Genomic DNA, 24,424 nt, shown 5'->3' with positions numbered 1-24,424 from the left:
ATGATTGCTGGAATACCAGCCAGCATGTCCTCATTCCCTGCAAGAGGAGGAAAGAGGGAAGAGCAAAAAGGGCCTGGTTCAGCTTTGCATAAGCACTTTTCTTCAAGATCTCACTTCGTACTGATTTCTCATTGACTGTCATTACCTAGTTGACGAGGAGGCTGGGAAATCCAGTCTTTTGATTATTTAATGCACTGTACTGCTAAAGTATAATTTTCAAAAAAGACAAAAACACAACTCATACAAATATACAAAGGTTATGTGTTAATGATTTTATTCAGCTCAGTAAAGAGGGAAACCAGTAAGATGCTAAGACTGGTTTAAATACGAATTTGGATTACAGAGGTTTATATTTTCTGTCACAGAAAATGCATTTGCATTGCTTTGAAAGAGAATCATTTGCATTACAACACCTAGCTCAACACTGAAGGGACACCCTGTCATCTCTTTGCCTCTTTCCAAGTATTGGATACTTTTCAAAATAGTCATCTTCAAATAAAATTTAGGACACTCTTAAGGTAGAAGAAAGGATGTTGTCTCTGCCTGTCAGTGAGCCAGAGATGTTTGCCCAGGACTTGAGACTTGGAGTCTGCCCAGAGCTAGAATGATTCCCCCTGCACTGATGGACACCCCAAGTCTGCACTCCTGCCTTTTAATTTGTTTAGGAGGTACTGGGGATTGAACCCCCCCAGGACTTTGTACATGGGAAACAGGAGCTCAACTACTGAGCTATACCTGCTCCCCTTAATTTTTTTTTTAAATAAAAAAAAATTGTATGCCCTGCAGCATGCCCGCAGTCTGTGCCTCAGATTGTATACTCTTTCCTTGTTTCATCAAAAGCTCTTTACTCCCTTGCCTACCCTAAAAAAAGAAAAATGTGTGGTAAAACCTATATAACATACAATCATTTGACAATATTATGTAACTTTCACCACTGTCTATTTCTAGAAGATTTTCATCACTCCAAACAGAAACCAGTACCCATTAAGCAATAACTCCCCATTCCCCCTGGGAACATCTTTCTGCTTTCTGTCTCTATGAATTTGCTTTTCTAAGTTTTTCATATAAGTTTTTCATATAAGAGAAATCATACAATATTCTGTCTGGTTTATTTCACTTAATGTGATGCCTTCAAGCTTTGTCTATTCTGTAGCATCTATCAGCACTTCATTCATTAGTACAGCTGAATAATATTCTGTTGTGGGCATATACCGCATTTTGTTTATCCATTTTATCTGTTAATGAACTCTTGAGTTTTTTCTGCCTTTTGGCTATTGTAAATAATGCTGCTCTGAACTTTGGTTTGTGTCCTACTTTCAGTTTGTTTGGGTATATACCTAATAGTGGAATTGCCAGGTTATGGTTATTCTAGGAATTGCAAAACTTTTTCATGGTGGCTGCACCATTTTACATTGCCATCAACAATGTACAAGGGTTCCTATTTTTCTGCATCCTTGCCAATGCTTATATGTTATTATATTTTAGTAATAGCTATCCTAGTGAGTGTGAAATGGTATCTCATTTTAGTCTTATTTGCATTTCTCTGGTGGCTAATGATGTTGAGCATCATTAATATATAAATAATACATCTTCTTTAGAGAAATGTCTATTCAAGTCCTTTGCACATCTTAAAATTGGGTTGCTTGTCTTTTTGTTGTTGAGTTATAGGATTTCTTTATATGCTTGATATTAAACATTTACCTGATAGATGATTTCTAATTATTTTTTCCCATTCTGTAGTTTATCATTTCACTTTCTTGATAATACCCTTTGCACACAATTTTTAAATTGGGTCAATACCTAGAAGTGGACTTTCTGGGTCCTATGGTAAATGTGTTGGCATTATGTAGAAATCCTAACCATTTTCCGAAGTGGCTGTACTAGTTTGCATTCTCAACAGCAATGTGTGTGAAAGTTCTAGTTTGTCTGCATCTATATCAGCACTAGGTATTGTGAGATTTTTGTGGGTTTTTTGTTCGTTTTTAGTTTTTTATTTTGCCATTCTAAAAGATGTTGTAGTGGTCACTTATTTTCCTAAGTAGGCCTTCTTAATAGTCGCTTTGAAAACCTAGTAAGGCTGTAGCTACCAACTCTGACCTAGCCTGATTTAACTCATAAATCTTCCTGTCTAAAACAACAGTTCTTATAGATATTTTTCTGTAGAGACCTGGATTCTGCTCTTTCTTACCTTTTCTTGGCCTTCATCTTGGCACCCTGAGCACAGGTAGAATGATTAGCTTTACGTGAATGTGATAGGATGAGTCCCGTTGCAGATGAGTGTGAAGATGGGACTGAAAAAAGTTTAAGGTGTTTCCTTATGATGGCCATTTTCTCCATTGTAGGAAATGAGGGTTCCTGTATAGGGTGAGAAGTGGGGTGTCTATGTGCATGCACCTGAGATTTGTTTGAAGAGGATGGAGAAGTTTTGAATTGGCCATGGTGGAGAATGTAGAGAGAGCTGATGAATGAGACACAGGATTGCTGTTCTCCTCCGGGTCCCAATGGTTAGGGAGGGGTCTTGGAGCACCTGCCAGAGGTAGGAACCTCTGGATGGACTGAGAACTTTTTTAGTACATGGGCAAGGTCTTATATAGTTATTCCAGACAGACTAAACCAGCGATTTTCAAACTTGAGCATGCAGGAGGACCATTCAGTGATTTATGGTGGGGCTGAGGATGTGCATTTCTAACGCTCTCCAGGGATGTCTACTGCTGCTCGTCTGGAAGCCACACTTTGAACACCACTGATCTTTCAACCCACAAGGAAAGAGAGTTTTCAGAGTTCCTGCTTCCCTCTTTTTGGAGGCAGTTTTTCATCATGCAGGATAGGGCTCATTTCTGCTTGCATGACTTAAGGGCTGCTTCACTAGTTCCTTTGAGAAACACTGGATTTATCATTTCAGGAAGGATTCCAGATCTTTCATCAGGGACATCTTGAAATCATGATTTGTGATTATTCATTTATTTGTGCCTGGATAATGACTCTTAAAAATGCAACCAAGCCAATTTCATTTCTTAGGTATTGCATAGTAAATTACAGCTACTACCAATAGTTAAAGGAGTTGAAAGTTAGAGCCTTCCCCCCTATAAACTGCTACCAGGTAAGAATGAAAACAAGTGCCAGACTGCGTTCTGCACAGACAAAGCTTTATTTGCAAGCAGGCCCAATGCAGCCATACGATCTGCCTTTATATTCCCCATGAAGTTCCAGCACTGGATCTTTAGGTGCTGAGTGCTCTAGCATCTAGCATTCAGTGTTTGCCATAGTAAATGTGACAGTATTTCATAAGCCGTGTATTGGTTTTCTATTGCTGCCCCAAGAAATTTACCATTAAATCTTAGCATCTTAAAACAACACAAATTTATCTCACAGTTCTGTAGGTCAGAAGTCTAAGCACAGTATGGCTCTGCTGGTTCTCTGCTCTTAGTTTCATAAGACCAAAATCAAGATGGCAGCAAGGCTGTGCTCCTTTCTGGAAGGTCATGGGATGAATAACTTTCACGCTTGCTCAGGCTGATAGCAGAAAGCAGCTCCATGTAACTTTAGGACTCAGATACCCATTTTCTTGCTGGCTGTTGGCCAGGGATCATTGTCAACTTCTAAAGGCCACCTGCCTTCCTTCCCCTGTGGCCCTTTTCCTCCATCTTGAAAACCTGCAATGGATCAAGCCCAAAAGGAATCTAATCCTTCTCATGCTTCAGATTTCTTTGTTCTGTCCTTCTGCCTCATCCCTACTTTCTTTCCTGTCTCTGACTGGCTCTTCTGTTTTTAAGCGTTCATATAATTATGCCGAGCCCACCCAAATAACCCAGGATATTCCCTATTTTAAGATCAGCTGATTAGTAACTTTAATTTAGTCTACAAAGTCCCTTTGCAGCAGTACCCTGACTGGTGTTTTGACTAAAAAACCACGGGACTGGAATCTTGGAGTCAACCTTGTGAATTCTGCCTATTGCAGGCAGGAATCAGATTATCCTGCTATTTTGCAACAGAGGCCTAATAATTCCCCAGCTGGCCATGAGACCAGGGGGCCATTCTGAGGGCCCTAGATTTCTAGAGGTTTATGCCTGTGTCACATAGGGCTGGATGGAGTACCTCTGCAGTATTTCTAGTTAATCCCCTTATTCTAATATCATGAAATTCACTTGGGAATAATAAATGTCCAGCCTCCATAATGCTAATTAACAAAGTCAGTAATTTAACCAGCAAAAGCCTGTTTCTAGCACCAGGTATGCTAATTAATTAAACTTTGGTATTGGGTGGTGATAAGGATAGTTAGCTGACTGACTAGTGGCAGCCATCTCCTGAGTGTGGCCTTTTGATTAAGAGCTGGTTAACTATTCCTTGAGTGCATATTCCATATTAAGACAGTTAATTGCTTTTAGGTGGTAGATTACAGCCAGCTGACATGTATTTATGTTGAAGTGTACTGAAGTAAAATTCAGACAGTGTAATAAAGGCTCTTGACTCCTCAATCTCTGGGGCTGACACACAGTGGATGTACAACAGGTATTTGTTGAGTAACTAAATGAAGTGAATGAATTCATGTCCCTGCTTTAATATATAAAACCACTTGGGTCTACAGTATAGGAACCACATCACAGATCAAACTACATTGGCAGAAAGTAGAAACATTATATAACATTTCCTTTAATGATGATATATTGAAGAGAGCATGGCTCCATTTTGGTATGTTTTCCTACTAGATTTAAGCACCTTTATGGCAATGCACGTTCACAGCCTTACAGTGCCTTGTATGTGACATGATAACACATTGTCTGCCCTTGATAATGTACTGTTCACCCTTCACATGGACTTTTAGAAATAAGGCATTTGAGATTAGTAAAAAGGGGCTTATGGAGTGTAATGTCAGGTTACTTTGGTATTTCATTCACCGTCAGCAGTGACCTATTTTTTCCTCTCTTCTTCTGTTAGTTCTCCCTCAGAATTCAGTCTGAATGTCCCCTGACTTTACCTGTCTTTGGGGCTGGATGAGCTTGAGTTCACATTACTAGTAGTAACTCAGATTGTCCTCATCTCCATACACAAAGTCCCGGGCCCTTGCAAACACGTTTCTGGAAATTCCTGCAAGTCCCCGGCGGGTATCTCACATGTGCTCATGACCTGGGATGCTTCTGGGCAGCTACCGCACTTTTCCACTGGTGCCTGGTCCTGCACCAGCTCAAGTTTACCACATGTCAGGAGCCAGGCTCCTTGGGGGCTGGGAGCCTGTTGCTGTCTTTTCCCACCCCTTGGATTAGAGGGTATTCAAGCAGCATTTTAGATTTCGATTTACAGCCCTTAGCTGAGGCTTTCTTTCTAACCGGGCTGGTTTATTATCCTCCCCCTTTTTCCCTCAGAATGAATCCTCCTCACCAGTTTACCAGCCTTGCCTCAACTCCAGCGCAGGGACAAAGCCAAGGGCCATGCCCAGGTTCCCACCTCCCCACCCCCAAAACTTTTTTTGGAGGTGCCTCTTATCTCTAGGAGTCAGACTTCGGAAGCTCCTCCTAGATAGCTTGCACTTAAAAACCCTAGACCTTCATCCAATCTACTAGTTTACTAGCATTTACCCTTTGAAATTGGTGATTTATTGACATTTGCTCTGTTGATAAAGCACCCCCTTTCTAAAAACAAATCCTCTTACTTACTCATGTACTTTTTGTTTTTCTTTTTGTGAACATTTCGCAATGTGAAATGAAAACCTAAACCAGATAAAATTGATAGAAAACTTTACTGTGAAAGTTCAAGATGCTTTTTAAAAAAATCTCTAAAATGATTGATAACAGTAAGTGTCACTTTTCATAGATTCCAGATGTCCTGAAAAATGGAAGATCTACTTTAAATGTATTAACTAGCCTCAGGTGTTCTGCATCTTAAATATTGTGTTCATATATATATATATATATATATAAAATTATTTTTACGGAAACAAGAATGAAAAGTAATCTCTGCCCTTCTCTCTCTCTTCACTGCCTGGAGATAAAGCCCAGTTTGTTTTGTTTCTCCCATTCCTTTTTAAAAATACATTCCTTATTTGGCAATTTCTAAGCAGCAAAATAGTGAGCTGTGAGATTAAAATGCCAAAAGTGTAGGAAAACTGGCCGCTGGGAAAAGTACCACCTAGCAGAAAGATTCAAATGAGGGAAGGAATCTGGAGTGCAGAAGAATTGGGCTTCGTTTATGCTCAAGAGCATTCCCTGTTTATTTATCTTAAACCTGGGAACCGGGCAAGTTGGCATTCCAACCAAGCCAGCAGACCCCACCCACTTGGACCTGATGTGGGGCTGGCCAGTGGTGGTCTCTGTTGTAGGGCCCCCTGGCCTGTGCTCTGGATGTGGGGTTCCTTTGCCTCCAAAGTCAAGCTCCCATCTCAGACCCAGTATGCCAGAATCCACATTTGGAGAATGTTCCCAGGGGACCCCTGTCCATATTAAAGCTTGTAAAGTTGTTTTGTGCCAGTGCCTTCAGCCACCCAGAGGTGACTGGGAGGTGAGGTAGCCTCGGTAGGGAAAGACCATGACTTAGATGAGTCAATTGTCAAGCTAGTTCCAGCAAGTCTTGACTTGTTTTTAAGAGCCTTGATCTTAAAACTTGGCTGGTAGCTGGAACACCATGCTTTTGGATGTAATGTAGCATTATCTGCTGGTTAATATGGAGAGTCTAATCTTATAGCACCTGGTTGGTTTAGGTAAAGGGAGAGAATTCTTGTACTTTAAGGTAATTTGGGCTTGGGGAGTGTTGAACATTTTTTTCTACATCAAAAAGCTGTGTTCCACACAAAAAAGGTCAGTAGTTTTCATGGCCACTTCCTTCGGGAGAGGTTTTCACACTAGTGATGTGGAAATCAGTATGACTGTGGTGTATGAGATGCCAGTGTGTATTTTATTTTTAGTTGCAGAAGCTGTAGGTTTCCAGAAGAGTCATGCATACAGTACAGAGTTCCCATATACCACCCTATTATTAATAATACCTTGGGTTAGTGTATTACATTTGCTACAATTCATGAAAGAACATTTTTATAATTGTGCTGTTGACTATAGGCCAATTAGATCCAGTTTTATGCATAAGACCAGCACCTGTGTGACTGGTGTGGCCTCCAGGTGGCTCATCCTGCAGCAAGAATCCACTGACCAGATCACACCACACTCTGAACGTCCCTTGCCATAACGTCCCCTTCTTGGGTAATGGATGCCCGATCTCTTCTCCCCTGGAGGCGTTCCTCCTTTGTGTTCTCTGATTCCGCAAGACTTGCTTTTCGAACAAGCTTTGGTCACTGTCTTTCAGGATAGAGCCTTTCCTGGACTGTCTGGTGATCCTTGCCTCATAGTTTGTGGATAACTATGAGGTGCCAAAAAACGGAATGGTTTGTGAGATGTGGTGTGTGTGTAGGGCAGGCAGTCTTTGCTGTGGTGTAAGCGTCAGGGATCCTGCCATTTCCTTCGAGAGAGTCTCCCCCAACTGTGATTATTTCCAGGTCATTTTTCTTGGGCAGGTGAGTTTCCCCAGAGCGGAACCCTCCAGCCTCTTCCTGCCATTGTTCATGAACTGGGCTGTCAGTGCTCTCACGGGTGGGGGGCGGGAGGGGTGCATCTGGGGGCGCAGCAGTCTGCATGTAGAATTTTTTTGTAATCGTACTGTCTTAGTTTGCCACGGGGCTGCCGTTGCAAAGTACCAGAATGGGTTGGATTTTATTTAGGGTAAAAGCTTACAGTTCTAAGGCTGTGAAATGTCCAAATCAAGACACCATCAGAGATGCTTTCTCACCAGAGCCAGCTACTGTTGATTCTAGTATCAGGTCACATGACGAAGATGGCCGCCAATCTGTGCCTTCCCCTCCAGAATCTCCCTGTGTCTCCCCAAGCTCAGCTGTGGGCACCCAGGCATAGGGCTTGTCTCTTTCCGGGCCTCCTCTCTCAGACTCACTGCTCTGCTTTCTCTTAGTTGTGGGCTCTCGAGCGTGTGGCTCATCTCCCTTGGGCCTCAGCCCTCAAGCCTTTGAAGACTATTCTCCTTGAGCTGAGGGTGAACCTGGAGTTCTTTTTCTCACATTGCAGGGTCAAATACGGCTGCTTTCCTTTTCTCTGCGTGTCTTTCTCACTCTGTGTCTCTGTTTATATCAGATCCTGCAAGAGGACAGAGACCCAAGTTGGCTCACAGCTCACTGACTCCAACCAAAAGCCCTAAATCGATGTTATCAAGTAATCTAGTCAAAGGACCCTCAACTGAGTTTTAATGCAGTCAAAGGATACCACACCCACAGGAATAGATTAATTTAAGAACATAATCCTTCTCTTTTGGGGATTCATAAAATAACTTCAAACTGTCACAGCCAGTTTTTTTAGTTTAGCATTCAAGAGTTTAGCTCTTGACCCTCCGGGATCTTGGAAATTTAACCTTGCCACATAATAAACTTGGCCTCCAGGATGAGCAAGGAGAAGGGGGCTCTGAGGTGAGGAACCTAATTCTTCTTTAAATGATCTCCAGCCAATCCTCCATGTATGTGCTTCCCAAGGTATCTGGTGCCTCCTCAGCTGGACTTCCTGAGCTCTGGGCCTGGGCTTTCTCTCCACTCCCCACCCTCCTCCCGCAGTACTACCTTTCTTATCTCAGACCACTGCCCAAGCCATCTGCTTCACACTTTCAGAAGTTTAGTTTCTTGCCTGTGGTTGTCACCTCTCCCCACTCATCTCTCTTTAATTCCTGTACTGAGACTTTTAATGATATTTTGAAAGGGAAAGGAGGCAAAGGTGTTCATCTGCTGTGTTTAATTCAAAGCGCACACAAATTCACCAAAGAACAATTCAGGGGGCAAAGAATCAAACCTCTGTGTTTATAAATTCATCTTGTTTTATGGTGTTCTGTGGTGAAAAGTAATTTGCATGAAGGACCACACTGGAGAGCAATTGTTTACATTCACTTCATGGTATTTCAAATCTTAGTAAAAGTTAAGGTAGATCAGACACAAATGAGTATGAATTTGCTGACTATTCAACCAAAGTCCATAGATGATTGGGTGGTAGAAGGTTCCCGCCCTGGTCCATTTCTAGAGTCACATGCTTAAAAATCCAGACTTATAGTTTTATAAGTGTTGAGTTGGGGTTCAGTGCATGGGCTTTGAAACTGCCCAGAGCAGGGTTTGATTTCTGCTTTTCCAAAAGCAAGTTATTTAACTTACTTGAGGCTTAGTTTCCTGATCTATAAAGTGAAGGACATAGTGCTTTTCTCCCAGAGTTGTTGGGATTGAATGAATTAGTATCTGTATTTGCTTCACCTGTGTGACCATTGGGTACATGTTTATTTACCATGGTCTCTTCTAGGTCTCCTTTTGTATTTAACAATACTGTTTACTGTGTCAGTCTCTGTGTAAGTCTGGGAACCACAGTGACCTCGACTCTGCTCTCAGGGACTTCCCTCCTGTAGCAGAGGCTCACTGGCTCATCCTTCTGCTCTGGAGCATACTGAGGCCTGAGCTGGGGGGAGACGGACTGCAGGGGAGTACTGTATTTGAGCTAGGTCTCCCCAGTCCAGAGGCCCTGCTCTTAACACCACCAGTCCTCAAGTAGAATATTTCTTAGAGACAGTGGCTGCCTTTGAATAGAATAGACAATTTAATACAACTGGAAGACTTCTAAGTGGATGGGCAAGGGTGCTTTTTGAAGGGCTGGATGACATTGGGTTCAACTTTCCAACCATTCATAATAACCATTGTACATTCATGTGGAATAGACCACATTTTAAAAAAGTAACTTACTATTATAGAATATTTTTGAAGGGTTTATGTGTATGAGGTAGGTGGGCTAGAGCTTGGAAATAGACCACTTCAGATTTTATCTTCCTATACCTTGAAGGGTTAAAGTGAGCAGACAGTTCTCCCTCGGCTGCTAGTAGCTTAGAATTGCTAGACTAATAAGGGACCTCATATTTTTTTAATGTAACATTAAAAAAATAATAATAAAGAGACACAGGACAATTAAAATAAATTTAAAAATAAAAGGCTTTTCTTCTCTCTGAAATCTTCAAATGAAGGAAAGTAGGTGAAGGGGAAAAGGATGACAATGATCCATTTTACCATAGGGACCGGATGGGGGAACCAAAAGTGTGGACAGATTGTTGTATTTGTTGGTTATACTTTGCTCTGTCCTCTTCAGGCCCTTCTTCCTACTTTGTGTCTACTGCACTGCTAATATGTACCCTACCACTTCCCCATGCATATTTATAAGTGGATGTATATATTTTAAGTAAAATCTGCATCGTCCTTTGTGTATGAGTGTATAGCCTAGATTTTCCACTTAATATTGTGAGCATATTCTCCCCTTTTCTTGTAACCTTTCTGTTGTTGTTGTGTTTTTTTTTTAAGATTTATTTATTTCCACCCCACCCCCCACCCATTCTGCTCTCTCTGTTCATTCACTGTGTGTTCTTCTGTGTCTGCTTGTATTCTCATTAGGTGGCTCTGGGAACCGATCCTGGGACCTTCCAGAGTGGGAGAGAGGCAATCATTTTCTTGTGCCACCTCAGCTCCTGGGTCTGCTAAGTCTCTTATTGTCTCTCCTCTGTATCTCTTTTCGTTGCATCATCTTGTTGCATCAGCTCTCCATGTTGGCCGGTGCTCCTGCATGGGGCGGCGCTCCTCGTGAGCCAGCACCCTGGACCTCCTGTATGGTAGATGGGAGCCCAATTGCTTGAGCCATATCTACTTCCCATCATTATGGGTTTGGTTTTTTTTACCCGCCCCCCCATGGCTTTTTGCGTGCTGTCTGCTCTCTGTGTCCGTTCACTTTGCATTCTTCTGTGTTTGTATTTATTTTATTTCTCCTCCCCCCTTGTGGCTTGTTTGCTGTCTGCTCTCTGTGTCCATTTGCTGTGCGCTCTTCTGTGTTTTTGCTTGTCTCCCTTTTTTGTTTCGTCCCCTTGCTGAGTCAGCGCTCCGTGGAGCTTGTGGGCCAGGTGGCTCTTTGCAGCGTGTGGGGGAGCCTGCCTTCACAAGGAGGCCCCGGGACGCACACCCAGGGCCTCCCACGTTGTAGATGGGAGCCCAACAGATTGAGCCACAGCTGCTTCCCATTTCCATCCTTCTGTTTTATTGTTATTCTGAAATAATTTCAAACTTACTGGTTTTAAAAATATTACAGACTCCATACAGAGAACTCCAGCATACCCTCACCCTATTCCCAACCACATTTTAACATTTTGCCACCTTTGTCCATCCTCCCTATCTCTCTCTCTCTTTCTCTCTCTATTTTCTGAATATTTGAGAGTGGGTCATACACATAATTCTGAAACACAATATTTCCATGTACGTTTCCTGTGAATAAGGGTATTCTTATGTAATCACCTTAAGTTCCATTATCAAGTGCAAGAAATTTAACATTGATATAAAGCTTACATTTTATATTCTGTTTTTTCCTTATGTCCCAGAAATGTCTTTTTAAGCCTTTTCTCCTCTGGTCTTAGGCCCTATCCAGGGTCATGTATTGTATTTCATTGTTATTATCTCTTCAGTTTATCTTTCTTTTAAAAATTGTGGAACCATATATGCAGCACACTGTCCCATTCCAACCTTTTAGTGCTCTCCTTAAAGCTTAGCCATATAATGAGTTTAGAAAATAGTTCCAGGCCAAAGTGGAGGGGCTGCCCTGATCCTTTCTGCGCATACATCTTGTCCTGGGTATGTACATATAGCCCTGGGAATTCCTCCGAATGTCTCCTCTTACCTAGGAAAGAGTTTCGTCGTGGTCCCAGCACTGCACCATGTGTTCTGCAGCCAGCAGCCCTTTGCTGCAGGCAGCGGTGGGACTGCTGGCTCTCAGCGTCCTGTGGGAGTGCTCCGTGAACTGCCATCTGTGTGTAGGGCAAATTCTGGAAAAGCAAGTCCCTCAGGCTGCTACCAGACAGACTGGGCCAGAGGTGCATGTGCCTGGTATGTACACAGTGGTAGCTGTCCTCTCTGGAGCCAGGACCAGGGATCACAAACTGGTGAGAAGTGGAAGGAGGCAGCCAGGGCACCACGGGATCCTAGCACCCCTAAAATAGCCTTTTTCTTGATATGGTACTTGCTTTGATGCCGCAGTCCTTGTAACTGTTTTCTGGAGCTTTGAGAAAGATGTTTCTGCCAATTCTTGCCTGTTGTTAAAAGCTTCTGTGGGTTCACAGACCCCTGAAGCTTCTCACTCTGTCATTTGGATTGGGATGGGACTTTTTTGACCATTATGTTTTAACTTTTTAAAAATTCCCTTTCTGAAAGGGTTAAAGACTATGAAGACAGCTATATGATTAAATATTGTATTGGTCATTTAAAAATCATGGTCTCTAAAACTTGAAATTCTTACCCTTATTTGTACCTACCTTATTTGTAAGGTACTGTAAGCTTCTTTGATAATGTGGCCTACTCTAAGATTAAGCAGTATTTTATAGCTTAGCCTGGGAATTGGTTTGGTTTTGTAGTAGAATAGATGCTTTCATAGTAAACCTTTAGATGGCAGCATCTCTCACCATAAGCTGTATTTGAAACACAATTTATCAGATGCAGGAGATGTTTAAGACAGAAAGAGGCTCGGTTTGGATGGAGCTGGGGCCAGAGATGGACCATGACTCAGAGCTGCTCAGGGGAGAGAGTTGCACACTCTTGCCTGGCACCCTTTCCCCCATGCCTTCTCTTACTGATGTAAAATGTTTCCTGTCTCTTTGGCTGTATTAAAAGCACACTTTAAGTGTAAGGCAACCAAGGAAAACATCTAAGACTCAAGTGGGCTTTAAAAATAAATAAAAGATATATTTAAAAAATATATAGGATCTATTTTCTTCCAATGTTGATAATATTTTTTACTTATGAAGTTATTATCACGTTGCCCTTCAATTATGGAATGTATGTCAAACATAAATCCAATAAAATGCTTTAATTCATTAAAAAAACAAAAAGTCAAGTGGGTGATTTGGAACCTAAATGTAATGCAATATTTGAAAGGAGGAGCAGGCAGAATATGCAGTCTTTTTTTTTTTTTTTTAAAAGAAAACCAAACCAACACATCCACCCATTTAAAGTGTACAATTCAGTAGTTTCCAGTATATTCCCAGTGTTGTGCAGCCATATCCACAATCTAATTTTGAACATTTTCATTCCCCCCAGAAAGACGCTCCCTGCTCCTTAGCCATCACCTCCAGGCTCCCGTATCTGGCAGACCTAGCCAACCACTCACAGGTTCTGCCTCTGTAGATTTGCCTATTCTGGACATTGGCTATGTTGTAGAATGAATCAGTACCTCATTCCTTTTTATTGCCCAATAATATTCCATTGTATGGATATAGCATATTACCAGTTGATGGACATTGGATATTATGAACAATGCAGCTATGAACATTCATGAGCAAATTTTTGTGTGAGCATATATTCACGTGGGAGTAGAATTGCCTGGTCATATGAAAATCTCTATATTTAACCAGTTGAGGAACTGCTAAATTGTTTTCCAAAATGGCTGCACCGTTTTTCTGTTTTTACATTCCCAGCAATGCGCAAGGGTTCCATACAGCCTATTAAAAAGTCTAGATTTTCTGATAAGTTGGAGGTGTGGGGAAGGTAGGAGATAAAGACTCTCAGTCTTTCCTATGTCCCTACATTGCGTGCTGGACTGGCTGCTGTGCCTTTTTGAAGGCAGCTATCTCAGCTGCCAAGAAAGCAATCATCTTCTCTGCCCCACACAATTACCGTGCGTCACCAGTCTGATAAAATGCCTGTGTTATGTGGCTGTTCAGAGCATGTTGATATTACAGGCCAACTGTTTGTAATCCTTGCCTCCTGACTTTGGAGATACCAAGCAACCAAATAGTCTTTGTCCTAGTTAGAGAAAAATTCTGAATAAAGAACCCTTAACCACAAGCTGACCAGGTTTGAACATGTCAAAATCACCTACTTGATATATACTGAAGACAGCTGTAGAGACTTCGCGGCAAAAGAGCAGCTTTTCTTTTTGTCAGTTTACGTTCTGAAAACTGAGCTTACCCTTTTCTTCTTTGGCAGCCCAGACTGGACATTCCCGAGTCTGTACTAAACTGAGTGTGTGTGTGTGTGTGTGTGTGTGTGTGTGTGTGTGTGTGTGTGTTTATTTTCAAGGGAGGGGAAAGGGCCGGCTCTTCCTTTAGGCATGTTCGGGTCCTGGTAAGGACATATACTGTACATTCTGACGCTTTGTTTGCATCTGGAAAAAATTAGACATACTCAATTCTTTCCCACTGCAGGTCCCGTCAGGAAGCCTAAGTATGTGGAAAGCCCCAGAGTGCCTGGAGATGCAGTTATAATCCCGTTCAGAGAAGTGTCTAAGCCAGCAGAGCCCAGTGAGAATGGTAAGATTATGTTTTCATTGATTTCCCCCATTGATTTCCCCCCTAAAGATTTTACATAATGGCACTATCCATTTCAGAGTGAAACTTGAGTGCCTCTTACAGGAACGCTTTCCTGAACTGAATGTGTTTGGGTGTTTTTTCCCTCAGGCACTTACAGATATCTGTTTAGTTCATGTAAATTTTTGGAATTATATACACAATGTAGGCATAGTTGAGTAGCTGGACATGTATTGCTTAAAGGCTCAGTCTTATTTCCTCTGAATTTTGACCCACATGGGACTGGGAAAATGAAATGCCAGCCGTATGTGGTTTCCAATAATTTGTTGTGTTTTTGTTTTGTTTTTAGTACACTGCCGTTTTAGAAAATTCAATCACAAGCTTTGGCTGTAAAGCTAAAACTGGGCAAAGCTTGTAATAATGGACTTTTTAAACGGGATTTGGTAACTTTTTAAAGTTTCTTATTTTCTTATCATCTAAGATTTTTCCCTAGGTGGTATTGAAGTAGGTGCAAAAAAATAATTCCCAATTGATTGAAACCTTTCAGTGAAGACATTTTATATTCCCCCCTCCCCCCAATCTGGCTATAGCATTAACTAGATGGATTAGTAGCGCTCTTTTTTTTTTCTTTTCCTTAATCAATTCAAGAATTCACCTTTTTGTTCCTTTCTAGTCACTTCCCCAACTTATAACTGCTATAGTCTTGTAATTTTGAACTTGTATTCTCTTTTCCTATGGAAACATGCAGCTAGGAATCCTGGTCTATGTAAAGAAGCCTATTTTACCCTCAGTGTGGATCAAAATTTATGTAGTAATGCTGAAAGAGAACTTAGGAAAACTCATCCTTATTTGCACGTTGGAATGCCTGCTCCTCTCTGCTGGCTAATATAGGAATCCTGGTCTATGTAAAGAAGCCTATTTTACCCTCAGTGTGGATCAAAATTTATGTAGTAATGCTGAAAGAGAACTTAGGAAAACTCATCCTTATTTGCACGTTGGAATGCCTGCTCCTCTCTGCTGGCTAATATAGGAATCCTGGTCTATGTAAAGAAGCCTATTTTACCCTCAGTGTGGATCAAAATTTATGTAGTAATGCTGAAAGAGAACTTAGGAAAACTCATCCTTATTTGCACGTTGGAATGCCTGCTCCTCTCTGCTGGCTAATATATGTTCTCACCTCTGTGTATGGGTTTTATTTCTAGTGAATGACATGGAATGGGTAAGAAGTAAAGCATAGAAGGAACATGGAGTAGGAGTGCTGGTGAAAATAAGACTAAAAATTAACTGAGAAGGAACAGATGTAGCTCAGTAGTTGAACTCATGCTGCATATGTGCAAGGTCCCAGGTTCAATCCCTGGTACCTCCTAAAAAAATTAACTGAGAAGAGGAATTGGCAGAGGCTGAAAATTGGAAAGAGGAGTTTGAGAAGGATGGGCAAAGAGAAAGGACTAGGCACGCTGGGCATTCTGGGCAGAGAAGAGACCCTGTTGCAGGTGTCTTGGTATGAGAAATAGATTCTACCTTTTTCCTTTCTGTTCAGGACCTCTGTGTTGGTTTAGTTAAGAGGTTTCCACAGAGGATTTGTGCAGAGGAGATGGCAGGGAGTTGGTGTATGGTGGTGAAGAGGAGACACTCCACAGTGGTTCTGATTAGGTCAGCCATCCACTACAGCTGAGGCTTCTCTCAGTTGTGAAATTCATGTGTACAGGATGCCCATGTGTTTCTGTTTGGACTGTAAGAAGAAGCATGAAAGCCTATTCCTCTGTGAAGTGATTGTCAGTATAGAGTTGTCTGCACATTTCAGAATAAGCCTACTGCCCCTTATCCTATTCTAGTCCTCAAGGCCTTTCCAGTCCTGGGTCAGTTATGCCCCTGGCATTTGGGCTAGCCTTGACTGCATTATGTAACATCTTCCACCCTGCCTGAGAGTGTAATTGAGGTCCTATGTCAGATTTAGGTTCGCCCTAGGGTGGGTAAGGGAATGTAGAAATTTGGGATTTTTTATTGGGCAAAGAAAACAGGTTATAAATAATTCCCACTGTTGAGAACTTTTCTCACAATTGCCCATCTTTCCTGGGGAGGGAGATATTCTTACACATAGCTGCAGGCCAAGCTAAATTCAAGTGCAGTGATTGGAATTGCTGGCGTGGTCTGGAGTCTGTGTGTGTGCTCGCTTCTGGGACCAGAGCCCTCCAGTTTATCATCATCTGTCTCCAGGGCACTGAATTATGACATACCTAGCCTGTGAATACAGGATCAGAAGTTTCCATTTCACCTAGAATTAAGAACTTGAGTACATTTTCACTTTTTTAGATGTTCAGAAAGTGGCATAGTTCATGTTTGTGGACATATGGTCTTGAACAAAGACAGCCATGCTGTTGGGAGGAAGCCCCAGAAGTTCTCTTTCTGTTGGTTGATGAGGGAGGTGGTTGCCTAACGAAATTAACTTGACAGTAAAGAGTGGTGTGTTTCGTAATCCCCATGGAATCTTTTAAATTTCACTGGGGTTAATTAAATGTGCCATAATAAAAGTAAGTTTTATGTCCAGGTCATTGAACCTAAGGGAGAGGCTCGAGCTAACGAAATCAAATAATTGAGTTAGAGTATTAATTCTAACAAACACAGATGTGTGGTGGACCTGCCCTAATTTTGAAGGTTTTTAATTATTTAAGTTTTAATTTAAAATTTGGTTTTAGGCTTTCCATAAATGATATATGCTTTTGGCATATCTTTAATGTCTCTGAAGACACTTTTTTAGGGACTGTCAATAATAGCATTTCAGAATGCACCAGACTAACAGACTCTTTTGGAAACAATTCTTTGTGAAATGTTTGAGATTTCACATAGAAATGTGAAATATCAAGTTACTCCTCCATGCTTGAATATGCTTTCTAGACTGAGTTGCCTTGCTTTTGTTTTGGTGGTTGTACAGCTCTATAAATTCTTGATTCTTGGCTCTTTGAAATTTAAATCAAAGTAAAACAAAACCAATGAACACTCTGAATTTGTTTATTAATTATAAGTAATTTTATTTATGTATAATTTGCATATATTCATAACCTGGGAAGCAGGTTAACTAACATGGAGCAGATGAAGATTTTTATTGTAAGCAAAGAAACTTTATTAAAGTTTGTATTCACCTGGAAACATCTTTAGGAAAAGACATTCCACAGTATGTTCAGTATTTTTAAATGTTTTTTAAAATAGCATTTTCTACTCTGGCAAAAAAAAGAATAATTTAATGGGGTACTCAATACACACCCCCCTTTTCCTCTCAAATGGCCATCAGAAACTATATGTTCTATAGAATAGGCTCTTCACAAATGAGTTTCCTACTGCTGAACCAACATATTGTTTTGGGGTAAAAAGTCCAGAAAGCCTTCTGTCTTAAGGGAGAAAAAACAGATAAATTAGAGAAAATTATTAAATTATAGTAGGATTTACAGGTATATTTCTTTAAATTAGGGGCAGCCATGATTCATTTAGGTTTGCTTGAATATATCATTAGCTACTTGAGCAAGCCTTCATGGGGAGGGGTGAGAAAGTTTTAGTCTTATGAGTCATTGCCTGTGATGCAGATCAGTCTCAAAATGTGAAACTTTTCTGGCAGTGTGGTTAGCAAGTAAAATGAGCATACATGAAATAACCTAATTAAATACAAGCTGTCTTATTGAGAGTTCTTTTTAAAATGTTTAAGTAAACATTTCATTGATGTCTTCTCATATTTTTGAGTTATGAATTATTTTAGATATTCAGGAAGATGTAGAATCTGTAAAAGACATAAGGAATAATAATACCTGTCTACCCACTTCCAGTTTAAGAAATAAAACAATTGCTTGTTCACCCTATCATATTTTCCTTCCTTCCCCAAGAGGTGACTTTGCTGCTTTTGGGAATATCTTTAACTTGTAGCATCTTATAATGATGATGCACCATTTGGTCTTTGAAGGTTGAGTAAGTGTTAGATGAAAGTATAGGAGGGGGGCATCTGTGTGTGATGGAAAAGAGATTAGAGGCAGGGTGTTCATTCATTCTGCCCTTCCTTGAATAAACATCAAACTCCAAAGCTATGAAAAGTGCTGTGCTGTGAATGCTATTTGAGATGGGTTTTCAAACGTAGGCTCTTTCTTCATGGAACCTTAGAGTTGGGTGGTGGTGGTAAGACCTATAATGACAATATAGCAACTATAATACCAGGAGGAGGTAATATTAGGTGACCCACGCTATGAGGAGTTGGGAGTTAAGCTGATGGATGTTCTGTGCATGGAAAAGACTTAATTGAGGCTATGCTGGAAGATTTATCTGGCAATGGAGTGAGGATGGAATAGGGCCAGAAAGAGACTGCGTTAAGGGAGAATGGTTAGAAAAGGATTTCATTAGTTCAAGTACGGGAATAATATCTCAATTTAGAACTAGGCTGTAAAAGAAGAGCGATGAATGGTTTTGTGGAGTTGCACCAGGGAGCCGTAAAAGACAAAGTTGATGTTGAGGCCTTGAGACCAAATTAAGAGGACATGGAGGAGATGAAACAGATTTGGATTGAGTTCAGTTTTAGGCATGTGGGATTTTGAGGCTGGTAAAACAGCAAGGCGGAAGTGCCTTACTGAGAGTTGGAAATTCACCTGGGGTTCAAGAAAGATTGCAGGGCTAGAGATACAAACCTTGGAAGCTTTTGCTTGGAATGACATGATAAGATTAGGTAAGTTTGTCCAGCAAAAAAGATCATGGAGAGAGAGGACTGAGGCAATACCAGTGAAGGGATAGGAGAACCATCCAGACTGCAGTATACTGGAAACCATGGATTCACCTCTGTATGTCTCTTCATAATTACCACTTTTCTCTTAGAGTACAGAGTGTTTGCAAGATCAAAAATCTACAGAAAAATCAAGGGTAGTTGGGCTATTTAAAAAATACTGTGCTTAATAGGGTTGTTTCAGGACAGTATTGAAAGTGAATGAGTTTAAGTTGTAGGTAGGTGGTGAGGAAATGGAACTAGCGAGGATGGACTTTTTACCCCAAGAAGATGAGCAGGTAAGGGAAGATGAGCAATTAGTTCTTAGGGTGAAGGGTGTAGGTCAGTATATGGTTGAGTTCATTTTAAGATGTGACAGAATTTTACACAATCATAGACTTAGAGGAGAGGTTCTTGAAGTGTAGGCTTTGGACTCCTAGGTGTCCCCAGTACTCTCTCAAGGGTCTGTGAGGTCAACTTTTTCATAATAATCCTAAGAAGTATTTCTGTTTCTCCTTTGTTGACATTTACACTGATGGTACAAAAGAAATTGTTGATAAAACTTCTAGTCCCTTAGTACATGTCAGGGCAAAAGAACCAGCATATTAGCTCTTGTTGCATTCCTCACCACCACATAGTCAAAAGTAAAAATTCACAGAAGGATGTCCTCGATGAAGCACTACAAATAATATTATTAAATCTTGGCCCTTAATACCCATCTTTTAAAATATTCTGTGATTAAATGGGTCATCTGCATAATTGCAGATTAGTACTTCCCTGTATTATTGAGCCAAAGGGGTGCTGATGCAAAATACCACAAGTCTGTTGGCTTTTATAAAGGGTATTTATTTGGGGTAGGACCTTACAGTTACCAGGCCATAAAGTGTAAGTTACTTCCCTCACCAAAATCTATTTCCACATGTTGAAGCAAGATGGCTGCCAATGTCTGCCAGGGTTCAGGCTTCCTTGGTTCCTCTCTTCCCAGGGCTTGCTTCTTTCTGGATTCAAGGTTCCTCTCTTCCTGAGGCTTGCTTCTCTTTCCTCTGTGTGCTTACTTCTCGGGGCTCTAGACTTCAGCATCAAACTCCAGCATCAAAACTCCAACCTTTAAAAACCCTCCAACTCTGTCCTTTGCCATGCCTTTCATCTGTGAATTCCCACCCCTCAAAACCCTACTGATGTGGCCCAATCAAAGTCCTAATCATAATTTAATCATGCCCAGGTACAGACCTGTTTACAAACATACTCAAATACCTATTTTTAGAATTCATAACTATATCAAACTGCTACATTCCCGTAATAATTTTAAGTGGAAAATATAGTTATTTTTAATTAAACATATTATTTATTAACTTGTAATGTTTTATTCTTTTAAAATAAATATATATTTTTAAAATTCTTAGTTTTACATTCTAGTACAATATATAGCAATAGCTATAACCCATATAAGCCAAAGTTCTTTGCCATCCTTAATAATTTTTAAGAGTAGATCCTGAGACCAAATATTTGAGACCACTGGCTTAAGAGAAGGAAAACAAGCAAGGGAGAAAATTTAGATAGAAATAAGAAAATTGATCCCAAAGTCTGGTATAGTTATCTAGACTTGAGGGGATGAGGACGTAGAGCTAAGCGGTAGTAAGACTGAAGAGAAAAAGACTAATTCAGGAGCCATCGTGAAGAAAGGAATGGCAAGGCTTGGTGATGGTTTCAACATAGGAGTGAATGAAAGGAAAAGTTTAAAGATGACTTGTTTGACCGGTGTGTTTTAGTATTGCAGGCTAGAAACCAATTATTGACAGAAACAGAACCGTTTCATGGATAGGTATTCCTCTTAAAAGACTTACATGGAGTTCCAAGGAGGGAGGCAACAGTGTTGGTGAAAGAGAAGGAGCAGCGAGAAACAGGACAATGTGTGTAAGCAGAAGTGAAGGAAGGCACAAGGTCCAGCAAGAAGCAGGTCATGGGAAGGGAGAGGTGGGCGAAAGGGAGTAACAGCAGTCCTGGGCCTGTCTTATTTAAGAGACTCGTTTGAGAAGTAGTAAGTCAGCTGTTCAAGGTCACGTAGCTAGCGAATGGCCAGACCTTGTAAGCAGTGTGCAGTGCTCCTTGGAGGAGGGTCAGGATGGGGAAAAGCGTCCATTTATGGAGCGACCGCCATGGTTCTAATCAAGTTTGGCTTCAAGGAGAGGGAATGATTACGTGGGAAATCAAAGCAGTAAGTGCAGGTCAAACTGGAATGTTTGGTAATCAGAAAAAGTAGGGCATTTGTTATCTTGAAGGACTACTGAGTTCAGAAAAGGCTATTTAAGACAAAAACTAAAAGCAGAAAGCTTTTTTTTAGGTGAGAGAAATAAAATCATACTGGACTTGGACAAGACCTCTCAAGAACCAGAAGATGAAATACTAGTGATGTATACATCTTTGGTATTAAAATTGGTAGAAATAATGGCTTCTCATGGTCTGTGAGATGTTTCCCATAAATGATTGTTTTTGAGCCTCATAACACCTCTGAGAAGTGGGTTTTGGCTGTTTTAGTAATAAGGAAATTGCGGTACAGAGAGGTTTGACATTGTTGGGGCTCAAAATAGCTTTAGCACGGAGAGCGAATGATCATAAGGGCATGGATAGGTTTGAAGTTGGGTGATGATAACTGAGGGGCTGGTCAGTTTATGCATTGCACCCCGGTGTTTATGCCCCAGACATGGTCCAGTAGAATGTGATTACCTTAAAAGGACAGGAAGGAAGTGATGGAAGAAATTCTCTTTACTTTCTCCATTTGGTTAACTTTCCCCAATGGTGCAATATTGGGGATTCATGTAAAACACTCCTGGGAGGAATATCACCCTTCACCTGCCTAATGGATTCCTGGAGAGTGTGAGGCCAATTACTTTCTGAACTCCAAATATAGCCAACATAAACTCTTTATGTTTTTAAATCCAAGATGTAAACTCTTACTAGGAGATGAGGTCTTTTTCCCCCCAACCCCTGTCCTCACTGGCATTGCAGAAGGAAAACCAGTTAGTAATGGTTCAGTGTTAACCACCATAAAAGAATGTAGACTCTCTATTTAGAGCGGCCCAAGAGAATTAGGTTTGGGGATCATTTTGGAGTAATAATTAGCTTAAAGAAAATTATACCTGGCTGTTCAATCTCCTTCAGTGTTTGGTGAATAACTAGGCAAGTATGCACACATTTCCATTTTGCACTTTTGGGTGTCAGTATGATTTCCCGGGCTGCCCATCTCTCCCAAAATGGTGCTGTCACGCTTCACCCAGGGGTCCTTCTGCCAGAATGATCGGTTCAGGGAGAAGAAAGCTCTGTGCATTAGGGAAGGAAGGATGTGGACAGCTTGACACGGATTAAAGAATTCAGACTGAAGAGGACTTTCTAAGGGGAAGGTAGCTAGAATGACATTTTAGAAGAGGGAATACTCTGAAAAGACTGTTGGAAAGGCTTAGGAAGAAATAAAACTGCAGTTGCATAATGCATCAGAAATTGAAATAAAGAGTGTTTGCCCATTAATCTCAAACCCAGGTAGTGTTTTGGAACTTAGGTAGCAGTAAAGTCCAGGTTGAATAGTTAATCATGAATTTCGGTGTCAGTTTGGCCATTAAACCTGGAATTGTCATTGCTTTCCAGCCTGTTTGGATGGGGTAGGTCCCAATGACTAATTGACTTTGGGTCTGTGTCCACCTCCCCCCCCCCCCATGAAAACTTTACAGAATCTGGGTGCTTGTCTGTAGATGCAGCAGTGATTTTGCCAGGGGTGCCACCCACGCGGGACCTCCATGGGATTTGAGGCCCCTGAGCGAGCCCCAAGTGAGCCAGAGGCGAGGGCCTTGTTGTTGTCTGTATACACTTTGTGGCAGCCAAACTTGTGCAGCTGCTCTCTGCCTCCACACAGCTGCCAACCGGGAGTAGTTTTTGGCTCTTTCCCCAGAGTGTTTCAGGTTAAACCAGAAGCTACACATTCTGGGGCACAGTCACAATTGGGTAGCTGTATGGAGATTGCTTCAAAAGGAAAAGGCCGTGTGGAGTAGAGAAACTGCGGAGAGCGGCCCCTCACCCGCTTCTTCCCCTTTGCGCCTGCATCCTCTTTTCTCCCTCTAGTCCAGCTACCCCCTAAGATACAGCAGCTGCCCTGTCTGAACCTGGGTGGGCCTTCGGGCAAGGGAGGGGTAAAGGGGCTGGGGCGGGCCAGACCAATCCTTCCTGAAGTGGTTCAGCCCTTGGGTGTGCCTGGGCTGTGCTGATTTGGTTCAGTTCCCACTTCCCTTGCCCAAATGCCCACGTCCCTTGAGAATCAAAATATGGTTTAAGGTCCGTGGTGCGAAGGGACCTTCTGTAGAGTGGCTTCGGGGGTGTGGTTGACCCACCCTGGTGTGGGTCTCTTTCCCAATGCTGGCTTGGGGCCACTGTCCGTTCACCCTACGAGTTTAACCCAAATGATCTGGAAACATCAGCGTTCTCTAGAACAATCAGGTCTTTGTTACCTTTTCCCTGCAGTTTTCTAAGGCAGCTAAAAAGCATCCCATTGTCACACAGCTATTCTCACCCCAACATAGGGAGCTTTTAGAACAAGCAAGAAGTGGGGTCCTTTTCCTTCCTTGATGATACTGCTGGTCTAGTTCTCCTTGTAGCTGCCTTGCTGGGAGCAGGACTTGGCAACACTGCTGTGTCAGTGAGGCTCATACAGATGGCCTTCCCAGCACTGCTTATTTTGATATTTTGCAGTTCTTTATAAAAGGTAAAGTTAGCCTTGATCTTTGTTCATGACACTGAAGGTCACAAGTGGAATCACTGTCTCCTTCTTCTTTCTTCATTTTATTTTTCTAAGACCCTTATCTATTACCTGCACTTTTCCAGCTCTAAGGAAACTATGTTCATGTGTGTATGGATCTAGCAACCTAGACAATTAACAAAAAAAGAACAAAACGTTAAGATAAGTGACCGTATACAGGTTGCACATTGTCCTTGAGTTTTAACTTCAGTAAGCATGGTTTTCTTTCTGCATTATCTCATCCCCTGAAGGATGCCAATTTAAAAAATGTAGGAGAGGGCTTGGATGGTACAGGTATCATTTTATTATTTGTCAGCCATAATTAAATGCCCTTAGGCTTTTGGAGACAAGGTTAACCTGTGGTTCAATGTTTAAATCAAATCCAGCAATAATTCTTTTAAGGGCAAAAAGCGAGGCGACCAACCTTAGGGAGAACCTGAGACAGGAAAGGCTTCCAAGCAGGCCCTGTGCCCTTCACGGGGCGCATGCTTCCAGCTGAGCTGTGCGGCGAGCGGAGGAGTGACCTTTCTGCAGCTCTGCACGGGCAGTGGAGTGTGAGTGGGTCCTGTCCCTGG

The 24,424-nt window shown here is 41.5% G+C and overlaps 1 protein-coding gene across 24 annotated transcripts in view; it reads left to right on the top strand.

Annotated features, from left to right (window-relative positions):
- TANC1 (tetratricopeptide repeat, ankyrin repeat and coiled-coil containing 1) overlaps nt 1-24,424 on the top strand; it is a 259,413-nt gene that overhangs the window by 162,012 nt on the left and 72,977 nt on the right. For all 24 annotated transcript variants that reach the window (XM_058300842.1, XM_071216386.1, XM_071216383.1 and 21 more), the window contains one exon: nt 14,236-14,340. In XM_058300842.1, the coding sequence (XP_058156825.1) occupies nt 14,236-14,340 (105 nt within the window). The remainder of the gene's footprint in view (nt 1-14,235; nt 14,341-24,424) is intronic.

Source organism: Dasypus novemcinctus, chromosome 7 (genome assembly GCF_030445035.2).
Source record: "Dasypus novemcinctus isolate mDasNov1 chromosome 7, mDasNov1.1.hap2, whole genome shotgun sequence".
Classification (NCBI taxonomy): Eukaryota; Metazoa; Chordata; class Mammalia; order Cingulata; family Dasypodidae; genus Dasypus; species Dasypus novemcinctus.
Note: the sequence above shows the minus strand (reverse complement) of the source record. Positions and strands in the feature narration are given on the sequence as shown.